Source organism: Teleopsis dalmanni, chromosome X (assembly GCF_002237135.1).
Source record: "Teleopsis dalmanni isolate 2A chromosome X, ASM223713v2, whole genome shotgun sequence".
Classification (NCBI taxonomy): domain Eukaryota; kingdom Metazoa; phylum Arthropoda; class Insecta; order Diptera; family Diopsidae; genus Teleopsis; species Teleopsis dalmanni.
In genome coordinates, this window is record NC_051848.1 from 21235062 (window position 1) to 21246949 (window position 11888).

The 11888-nt window shown below is 28.2% G+C and overlaps 3 protein-coding genes across 4 annotated transcripts in view; 1 reads left to right on the plus strand and 2 right to left on the minus strand.

Annotated features, from left to right (window-relative positions):
- The window catches only part of LOC119688877 (spindle assembly checkpoint component mad1-like), a 124846-nt gene that overhangs the window by 35758 nt on the left and 77200 nt on the right, over window positions 1-11888 (minus strand). The window lies entirely within an intron of this gene.
- Window positions 6649-11888, plus strand: part of LOC119688892 — a 57376-nt gene continuing 52136 nt past the window's right edge. Inside the window, exon 1 of the transcript XR_005253317.1 lies at window positions 6649-6916. The gene's annotated coding sequence lies outside the window, so the exon portion shown is untranslated. The remainder of the gene's footprint in view (window positions 6917-11888) is intronic.
- On the minus strand, window positions 6926-9275 carry LOC119688878. The gene is made up of 4 exons (XM_038103543.1): window positions 8870-9275; window positions 8104-8757; window positions 7909-8025; window positions 6926-7836 (listed from the first exon to the last, which is right to left on the minus strand). Exons 2-4 carry the CDS (start codon window positions 8738-8740, stop codon window positions 7415-7417), a joined length of 1176 nt encoding a protein of 391 aa, XP_037959471.1. The 5' UTR covers window positions 8741-8757; window positions 8870-9275; the 3' UTR covers window positions 6926-7414.

The following is an 11888-nucleotide window of genomic DNA, read 5'->3' on the forward strand; positions in this document are numbered from 1 at the left end:
AAAGTCGTATAATTTTAAAATAACACAAAGACGGCTCTGCAAAATCTTCCATTAAATTGTATCTATACAACTCAGGTCAAAAAAAAAAATTATATATTGTAGATAAATCATAGTCCTATTGTACAAAAAAAACTATAAGCACAAAAACCTTTTAGTTAAATTTTAAAAAATTTTTGAATACAGCGTTAAAATTGTTGCGTTTTCGCAACATTGTCAGGCAATGGGTTAATCAAATTATATACTAGATTGTATTATAACTTTTTTCAACGGAAATGAAGAGATTGATTTGAGTGTGTATATATGATTACATTCTTTTATATATGTATATAATCTCTCTTAACTTCAGTACACTGATTCCAACTGTGTAGCGACTTTATGGAAGGTTTATAAAGTATCTATCAACAATGGCTATTACTTTTTGAGGTATGAGAAAAGCGAGAAATTAAAGAGAACTAACTCTGACAAATAGGCTGGTTGTTGCACAGTTTTTTGTGCTGTGTGAACACATGTTAAAGTCTCCTTTCATTACTAAAGAGAGTAAAGAGATTGTAACAGACCTAAGAATTTGCTAATTAGATGTAAAGGATAATGTTTCATTACTGAAAGTCTCATGTGAATAAATGAGGTTAATTATTTTTAACTGAAATAATAAAAAATTTTAAGCAAATGACATAAGACAGGACTTTAATTATCATGATTGGTTCAGGAATGAAATATAAGATCAACAAGTTTCTGAGCTTGATTGGAAGACATGAGCTGTTGAATATACAAAAGTTGTTTGAGCCAATAATTAAAGGTAGAAGAAATTAAATTTAAACCCACTATTGAATATATTTTTCAAGAATTTTTCTGTATTTTCAGCTACTTCTTCTATTTTCATTATTTTTTTTTAAATATTTATGTGGAAAGTAAGGTTCCGCCAATTGTATTTTAAATTCAAAGTCGTTTGTTGAATATAAACAATAAATATAGTGAAATATTCTATAGTTATTTATTTATTAAATATTTCGAATTTTCTGAAGTGCAATATCTCTCTATTTGACATTCGGGTTTTCGATTTAGATCTTATCAATAAAAATAAAAGCATGAGCATTCTATGAACAGAAGAGTTAAACTTTCAAAATTGAATCAATTTATGAATAAAGAAACAACACATTGAAGTAAGCGCTTGCCAGAACATTTAGATGGGGGTTATATATTATATATGTATGTTGTATAAATATCTAATAAAGCCAATAAATAATTTTTTTATGTGCTATATATTTAATGTATTTTGTAATTTTTTTATATATTTATGTATTATTTATGTATACATTATATATATATATATATATATATCTTGAATCTACACTTTCAAATCCAACACTAGAACAGGACGCAAGAAGGATTTGTGTATAATTTATTCTATCTGTAATAGAATAATTTCTTCTATAATTCGATCTATTCCGTGACAATAGTCGAGATGCGAATAAGTTTTTCAATATAAAATTTTAAATAAATCAAATCGAAATTCTGCGTATATTCGTATGAAAAATTATTAAACTGAGGAAATACTATTTGGAAAAAAGGGAAAATAGATATCAAATATCGAGTACACATATAAGTTAACATATTTCATTTACTATTCTAATTGCTCTGTTACGAATTATACCTAAAACTAACACGTAAGTCTTAAAGTATCTTAGTATCCTAGTATTTGCCACGAACTCCAAAAAGGAATGTAGCTATGGTGGCGTGGAAGACAGTTTATTTACTAAATGCTTCTTCAGCGAAACAAAATGCAAAAGTTGTGTGTTATAGCAATGCTATTCCCAGGTATTATTTGACATTTGATTTGGAAGGAAGTATATTTTAGCATACATCTCGTATATATGCAATACCCGTACACATTTATGTAAGTATATTGTATTGTACACTGATGGGATGCAGGTGTAGATAAAGCTATTTTGACACATAATGCATAAAAGTCGAGCGCAAAATATGAAATATAAGTTATTTGGTAATCAAATAGATAGACAAAAACAATACATTGTGAACAAATATTCTTACTTTAATGAAAAAGTTTGATAATAAAGCAATTGTTATTACCATCAAAGTTTTAATAACACTTATGTATTATGAAGTATAGGTAAAGGTAACTTCATTCACTAACTTCACCTTTTTTGACTTTTATTATTATTTTTGACAATTGTAGAAAAAAGAAAAACACATGCCAAGTTCAATTCACATTAGTACTAAAACTTTAAGTTAATTAACCCGAAAATAATTGTGAAATTTTGTTGAAGAGAGCAACATTTTTAATTCACATATTGGATATATAGTAAAAAAAATTTGGGAAGTAAGAACCTGAAACGAATCGAAATTTTCGAGACAACGCAGAACTGTGACTTAGCAGTTTTTACTCCTTTTAACTCTTTCTACTTCTCTTAAATGTAACCCCACAAATTATTATTAACAATTTAGAGTAATTATAAAATATACTATATATGCATAAATTGACCCACGGATGTTCGTAAACTGAACATAACTAGAGAATCTAGGAAATCTTACAGCATTTTTTTTATTACTGTCCAATCCTCTTAACAACTTGAGATAAGGTCTTTGGAGCCACCAGTTTTAATGGGATCGTCCCTGACATTGGAGTGCACTATCTCATAAAATGCGGTTATAACTTTATTTAAGCACTATTATTGAGAATGGCTACAAACCTATTAGATGTATGCGTGGTCTTAGTCAGCCGGCACTATCTACCTACATATTATATATATTGAATAAAATGAATATTTTATGATTCAGTTCGTATTCGAATTTTGCAAACTTCATGAAGAATTCACTCATTATTTTAGTGGTGCAGTTGTTCATGAAATTTTTTTGAACTGTTTTTAATTTATAAAACTATCTTAAATATTTTTATACTAATTTTCAGAACCTTAGTAAGATACGTTCTAGTAGAATGAAAACAAACTGAGAGAAGAAGAATTTTTCTGCAGGTCACAGTTGTGACCCAATTTGATCACTAAAGTTTAATAAGTTCAATGCCTACTTTATATCGTTCTCACCCAACACCACCTGCAGTATAATTTATGTTCAATTATTTTGCTATTTGTTTAGTTTAAAACGTTTACAATCGACAAATGGGGGTCTTAATAAAAGAAAATTCGACGGAGGAGAACAATCTTTGATGTTCGAAATTTACTCGAAATTTTGATGGATTTCTTATATTACTAAAAAATTTCGTGCTTTATTGTTGGAGTAAATGGAATTATTTGGCTAAGTCCATAAAAAACAAAAATCAGTTCCATATGCTCTAACGATTTTCACCTTAATTAAATAGTCTTTCAAATACCCATAAGTGCTTTTACGAGTACAGAATTGAGAATATCATAGAAAATTTTAAGAATGCGAAGGCATCAAAAAAAATAAAAACTCAGAAATAGAGTAATTTATATAGAAAATTTTTTTGAAATTCTCATTATAGCGATAATTGAAGCCCGTAATACCAATAGGACTCAAACCTAACATGAGCAAGAAGAACTTTGCAAATATATCAAAACTTGAGCTAATTTCAATAAAACTTATGGACAAACTTCAACTCGGCACTGTAGTTCTACACATTGCCTACGGAAGTAAAACTAAAAACATAAAATAAAACTAGAAACTATTAAAAAAAATAATAAAATAAAAAAAAACGTGAAAAATAAAATAAAATGAAAATTGCAAAAAAAGATGTAAATGCATTGAAAAGTTTTTTACATTATTTCCTTCTTTTTCTTAGAAAATGTAAGGGTTCTGAAGTAAAAAAGTACTTGAAAACTTCAGTGAGAGTATTAACTATATGGAGCTGAGTAAGAAGTTTAAGTTTATAAGAGGAACGTGGTTGCCACTTTTATTTTTTTATCTCTCACTGAATTTCAAATCTTCACTAGCAAAAAAGCAATACGCCTGGATACGTACTCAATTACTTTTCAATATACATTAGCGATATAATGTATTCTACACCAGGACATTATTAAGAACGCAACTTTGTGTAACTTTTTATCATCTGTCCTTATTGTATCATTGAATTATATTTTTTTTAATAGAACTTCATCATTTCCTTTTTTTGTAAATATTTTTTACACATTGGAGTTAACTTAACATAAACTTTTGAAATAAAGTTCGTTTATTTGTAAGATATTATGAATTATATTGAAAACACATGTAAGTATGCCATATATGTAAATATTAGCTCTGTTCCACGAGCTACTCGTAGTAAAACGCAAGTAAAACACAAGTAAAGTACAAACTCTTTACACAGCGCAGCTTTGTGTGAAATCTGGTGAGAACACCAGTGCCGCGGATATAAACAATACATAAATTTAAATTCAAACCAAAACAGCTGATTCACACATCAACATAAATTTTACTTGAAATAAAATGTACAAGTAAAGTCTGTGTAACATTTTCAAATTTCGACAGGGATGTTACGTTGTTTTTGATGCTCTCATTTGCTCAAAAATGTACTGGTGGAACGCGCTTGTGTATACACAATGTTACTCAAAATTACTACAAATAGCTTGTGGAACAGACCTATTATGTATATTATATACACTCATTACGTGATTCTCTGCGATAGATTAGATTAGATTTTAAACGAGTTAAGAACTTGCCATCATGTCTCTGCGTCCTTTGAGTATTATTGTGATACACTCACTTTAGTTCCATAGATGAGTAGCAGTTAAGAACGCCATTATGTCCATTAGAAAGATGTTGTCTAATTCCATTATAAGTGGATAGGTAATTGATAAGTACCGAAGTCTGAATCTGGCGAGACTATTATAGACACAGATTGTGTTCAACACCTGCAACACGGTGTCGTCTCTATTAATACCTAGATTCGATAGATGTTTTTTTACATCGCAATGCTTAATGAGAAATCCTGTGACAAGTCGGATGCCACTTGTGTTCAGTATTAGTAGCTGCCTAGTTCTGGCTTTTGTTCAATTCGACCTGTATTTCTTAGCTTGTGTTATCCAAATCAGTCCGAGTTGCTCTTTTCAGCCACTCTTTAATTTTAAGTCTGTTTTCGATATATTCAGACATCTCGTCATAAGTCTTGATTTTCTCCCGTACGTATGTTTTCATTCTTAATGCTCGAAATAACATTTCAACAGACAAGAAATATGGTTTGCTTTTCTCAAACAGATAAACTATTAATCAATGCTTTATATTTTTCCAAACTTTTGAAAAACTACAAAATAAAGCGAAACAATGAGACTTTATTAATTGATACCCAGTTAGCTTTTTTGGGGATTAACACAAAGACAGAATAGTCTCTCTGAAAATGTCAGAGTATAGCAAGATTTTGACATTCTATTTTAAAAGTCTACAAGCAAATAAGCCCGGTATACACATAAAACGAAGATCTTCATAAAATAATCATCTTATAACACATTCACACTATCTCATTTAGGCTCATAATAGCCACTAATGAGGATGATTTACCATACAAAAAGCTTTTTATCTATAAATCAGCTCATTTAAGGCATAAAATGACGACACCTGAAATATGTGTCAAATGTTTTATATGTAAAATGTCAATAAACAACAGCTGAGCGGTAAATAAGGGCACTGAAGAAGTAAGTATTTAATAAAATCTCTTTTTTTATTAATGAAATATGTAATAATATTTTAAAAATATATACAAATAAGTGATGAAATATATTAATTTTATATTAAATTTTTTGTGTGATATATTATTGAGAAGAATTTTACCAAAGAAACAAAAGCCCTCTTTAAACTTTCAAGATTATATCTACAATAAATGTTTCAAAATAGTAGACGGAATTGAAATATATTAGAATGATGAAGAAAAACATCCGTAAAAATCCAATAACGACTTAAGGTAAAAAATAAAAGCTGCTATATATATATATAAATTATTATACGTTTTAATTTTAAAATTATGTGGTACAAGCAAAAAGTAAATAAGTAAAAAACCATATCTACACCCCTTCTTTCCCATATATAAATAGGTCCGATCGTTAAAAGCTAGCAACTTCGTACAACTGCTCATATGTAAGTCTTAAGATGAATTTGTGATTCCTTACAATAGGCAGATGGTTCATTACTAGTTTTATAAATAGTTATAAAAGAAATGAAAAACCATCTAAACGGCACAAGATCTGTTGGAGTTAAACATATACTGAGTTTAGACGGTTTAGTAAGAATACCTGCTAATGGATTAGCAAAACAAACTTTTGTTAGAGTACCTATCAGTGCATCTGTCCATCAGTCCATCATTGCATCAGTCCATCAGTGAAATATTACGGAAGCATCCAAATGAAAAGTACAATAGTTTGTTTCTCTTTACATCGACTTAACATACTAGGAATACAAGAGTTCTATAATATATGAAAACATCATATCACTACTTTGGTGTTTTTATTAAAACATATAATTTATTGAGTTTTTAATAAAGATATTTTCAATATAAGTAAAGTAATAATTCGAATTTAAAAACATTTGACTTTAAATGATAAAAACTACATGTTTTAATGAAAGTGCGAAAAAGTCATTTCTTATATAGAAAAGTGAAATTCTTACAATCTAGTTAACTGGAATATTTTTGAATTTTTAAGATATGAATAAGTTTCAGAAAAGTTTTTATTTCAATATTGTTTTTTGCTCTTAGTTCTCAGAAAAGTTCAAATTGAGAGTGTTGAGAAAGCGACTTCATATATTTTTTTACAAGATACTTTTAAGATAATTTTACAAAATTATTTGCAAAAATATTCTAAGATAAATCGTAATCGTGTTGTGTCAAGTATAAGCCATGGGTGAATTTAATGGGACCATTATTATGACTGTTCTCAAGCAACTAGGTGATAAGGCACCAATGGGTCAATTGATTAAAAAAGTTGCTGATGCTTTGAAGGTAAGTACATTCCATAAGTTCTTTCATAACGGATATCCGGTGATTTTTTGAATTTTTTACAAAAAATTCTAACAAAATAAAATATTTCTTATCCATGTTTTGTTACTTATAAGGTCTGGATATTCTGGTATAATATATAAGTTACAAAAGTTCCATTTAATAAGTTTTTCCTGACAATTGGATAGAAGATACAAACTTATTACTACGTGAAAGAAATCAATATCTACTTCTTAAATACGATATCGATAAAATGTCTTTCAAATTATTTATTCCGGATATTTTGTACGTACATCCACTAAGCGAATAAGTGAAGTTGTTTCTTTTGAGAGGTCCCCTGTTGTTAGCTAACGTCATTTCATTAACTTTAATCAAATCCCGAATTTATCATACAATATAATTTTTCAAAGTATTAGTTTTGGTTCTATATACACAAAAATAAGTTAGTTATTAAGTTAAGTTATCAAAAAGTTAAAATGTTTTTTCAAAATTTAGTAGGTTTCAAGCTTCTTTAAAGGGGTCAGCTTTTTCTTGCAAAGCGTTTTCAATGTTTGTAAGAGCACAGTCACCCACAACTAAACAAGTATTCTCTTCGCTTACAAAAGTATTTTCCATATTTGTTTCAAAAACAGGCTTCAATGTTTGTCCAAAAGGATTACCCATTCTTTCAGAAGTATTTGCGCTTTTTAACTTCTTAGCAATTTGGTCTGCGCCTAGCTCAATGTTTTCCTCACTCTCGACTTCATTTCCTGTATCCTTTTTATAATAAAGCTCCAAGACTTTTGACGCAATATACTCACCTATACCAATATAGTCAATGTTGTTGGTACAAATATTATTAGACGGAGTAATGGTGAGTTTAGGCATATGGTCAGATGCCATTACATTGGTGTTACTTTCAACTTTGTCATGTCTAACTTTTTCTGCAACAACAAATACAATTGTTCTAAACATATAACATATTCAAAATATTTCTTTTATTTCATTTTTCTTACTTTGTTTTCTCTTTTCCCAAATTTGTTTCCATTTCTCTGGCATCTGGCTCACATTAGCTTCGTTCCCTGGTGTTTCATCACTACATTCATCTTCAGTTTCATTATCTTTCTTCATTTCTTGGAGACATTGTGATTGAACAATTATTGTAAAAAGCTCAGATTATTAATTGTTAAATGTTAATTAATATTACATACCTTGGTTTGTAAATAAATCTTCTATTTGATCAACAATCAAGTGTATTATGGAACAAGTCTCACCCACAGTTCTTTTTGGTTTCGGATCTGTTTGCGTACTGTTATCGATGCTACGAGAAACATTTGTCTGTTCGGTATCCATACTAGACGTTTCATCATCCATACTTGGCGGCATTAATTCTTCCGCGTCATTAGTAGGAGTTGCTGAGCTTATAACTTTCAAGTACTCATCGAACGTCAAGAATTCTTGTTCTGGATACAGATCTGGATCTGGAAAGAGTTCTGCATCTGGAAACAGATCTGGATCTGGAAACAGATCTGGATCTGGAAACAAATCTGAATCTGGAAACTGATCTGCATCTGGAAGCAGATCTGGATCTGGATACAGATCTGCATCTGGAAACATATCTGGAAACTGAACACCTACATTATGTGATGGAATCAAATCACGTGTGCTGGTACCTCTTGTCATACGATTTTGTGCTTCGTGTCCACATTTTAAACACTTTTTGGATTTCAATTTATCTCTTAAAGTAGTTATTTCGTTTCCATAAATCGATAACGTCTTATATAAAACAACAATTTCCCTTTTAAGATTTATTATCGTAGGATCGTTTGCGACGGGCGCCAGTTCCATTATGTTTTGTTTTCCGTCTGAAAAAGTTTCTATATTACAAAAAACTATTTAACTTCAAAATCATTATAATAATATTAATTCTAAACAATTAAACACTTGAACACTTCATTATATTTTCTAATAATTTACCTCAGCAAATTTCGCTCCTAACCTTTACCGATGGAGATCCCGTTATAAAAGAATATGAAACACAAGTTGCCAATTTCGTCACACTGGTTTCAAAAGTTTTACAGACTCTTATGTCGACTTTGGCGGTCAATCATGCTGTATGCTTATATGCATCATTCTAGCTCGTTTGTTTATTCCTTATACCAAAGAAGATAAAGAAAAGAAACTGAGCGGAAATTTTGAATAATTGTGCCTCTTTGTGTAATATCGGAAAAAAATCTCTCTTACTTATTCACCATACCAGAATCGTCAAATATTAAAATCGGTGTGGTTTATAACCTAAATGTTTAATACTCTTATGGTAACATATTAGCATGTCGCCATTTCTTCTAATAAGAAGAAATAGCATAAATTATTGTTATTGGAAAATCCATTGTGTATATTAATTTATTAATTTATAAATTTCATTATAATAAAATTTTAAATTTGCTTTATAAATCAAATGTAAAGAAAAAACAAGTCAACTAAAATCAGTAGTGCCTTAATTATTATTGATATATGCAAATATATATAATTAGTCATAAAAGTGTTTTGACGAAGTGTAAAAATTGTGTAATATTTGTTAAAAAAAATAATTTTTTATCATTCATATATATTTATATACATATGTTATATGCTGCTTAAAAAATACATTTATAGCAAAAGTTAGCATCTATTAGAGAAGTTAGTACGTGTACATATATATCAAGTTTAAGATTATATTATATTAATCTTCTGTTTTGAAACGATTAATATTAATATAATTTTTTAACATACAAACATTTTTGCAAATAATAATACACAAAAAAATATTTTAGATATAGAAAATCGTAAAAATTTATATACTCCTCTTTACTACTGCATATTTTTTTGTAGTTTTAAGAAATCCTTTCATTAAAATTTAAGAAATTCTTAAGTAGTTAATAAAAACATTGTAAAGAATGGGGATCAATTTAATCGCGTGAAATCCGTAGTGTCAGAAATTATATGGAATACATGAGGATTTTCCGTCACACCTCAGAAGTATACTTGCTGTTGCGTCCCCGAGCTTTAGGTATTCAATTCCCCGATAGACTTAACCACCAAAATATTTTATTTAAGAAAAATACAATTTTAAAAAAAAAACATAAATACATACATATAATTCTTAATGGTATGCACTTTATTTGAAAAAAAGAACCACAAATTGTATAATTTGTTAAAAATATAATTAACATAATTATATATATATATATATATATCAATAACAACACACAACCAAAGTATGTGTGAATATTAATATTGCTTCAGAATTTTTCCGTCTTCATAATTATTATATTTTGGAAAAAAGTTAAATATAATATTCTAATCACTTTATTATACTACTTTCAAAGGACCAAAATAATAACTAACATGCACAATTAATGAATTAATTAAAAATAATTAGTAGTTTATTATATACATATGTATATATCAAATTAAGTTCTAATATGTTAATATATTCAGATATTCCCTTTTTTCTATAACAATAAATTTTATTATTTTAAGTTAATTATTTAACTTCGATAATTCTTCGTTTCATCTGTAAAAAAATGTCAATTAATAATTTATATATTTTTGTAAAATAATAACCTTTTTTATTGCTTTTATAATTAAAATTCAAGTCCGCCTTTTTTTTGTTAGTATGTAATTTGTACACCTCTTTGCAACTATGGTGCATTTAATCGAAACGGATTTTCAATGTAATGTAATGTTGAGCCTTTTCCGAGCTAGTCCATCTGGGCACTTTTATTCTTTCATAGCTGGGGAGTTTCTGCAGAGTCCAAAACAATGTCAAAAAACCAAAACAAAACCACAAAATTTCTAAGAAAGTGCTCTTATATAGCAAATATCGTGGTGAGTTGGGACTGGGTGGGGAAAATAATCACGCACCATTGTATAGCATTTGGCTTTTTGATTTTGTACTGCGTCACATTTTCACCTCATTACACAAAAGTTTGTATATTATTTGAATAATCCAGAAAATTTAATACACAATTTTTAGTATAACACTTAGTTTCTTTTCTTTATCTTCTTTGGTTTATACAGACCAATAATAATTTTTATTGCTCGGAGGGTACATTGATTAAACTTTTGGCTGCCAACACAAGTGATTCTGTGACGTGATATCAAATTAAAATTTGATTTTTAATTTAATTATTTATTTCTGTCTGTTTCTTATTTCTATATTTTCCCAAAAAAATTATCAGACGTGATATATTTAAAATTTGATCGTTGAATGTAGGTAATTCTGATAATTTTTCGGCATTCGCAAAACGACAACCGATTCTTCTTGCGTTTAGAATTTGATATGTTTGAAAAGATAAATAAATATAAAATATAAATTTGCATAAAAAATCCACTATTATTGTAATTTTATTGGCTTTGCAAAAATAAAATTTAGCTTTCAAAGATTCTGGAGCTCTAATATAAGTTTCTTCGAAGTGCCTAGATCTGGAAAGATCTATATCTATAAAGAGCCATATATCACAACAGAAGTTTACGAACCAATAAACGAGATAAATGGAATTTTATGATTGTCAATAATAATACTATATTCAGACAGACCTTAATTTCGCAAAAATCTTAATTTCATTTTCATTTCAACGAAATTAAAGTGTTTTTCTATATAAAATTCAATATTAACGTTTGAACGAAATTAATGAAAATGTCCTTAATTTTGTTGCATCGAAGCCTGAAATTAAGGAAAATTTCATATACAACAATGCGAAAGATAAATTTTAAGCAAAAGATAAGTTGAGATAACGAAAAAGTGATATTTATTTTTAGAAACAGCTGACTTTAATAACACCGGAAAAATATTTTGAAAGTAGTGTAAATTTTAGAAATTTAGTTAAACTAACATAAGTTAAATAATTTTTTAAATAAAAAATAATCATCTTATTTTAGTTTTAGTAATATATAAAACCCTAGAAATTTAGTTGAACTTAATAAATTTTTTAATTAATAAATAATTATATAT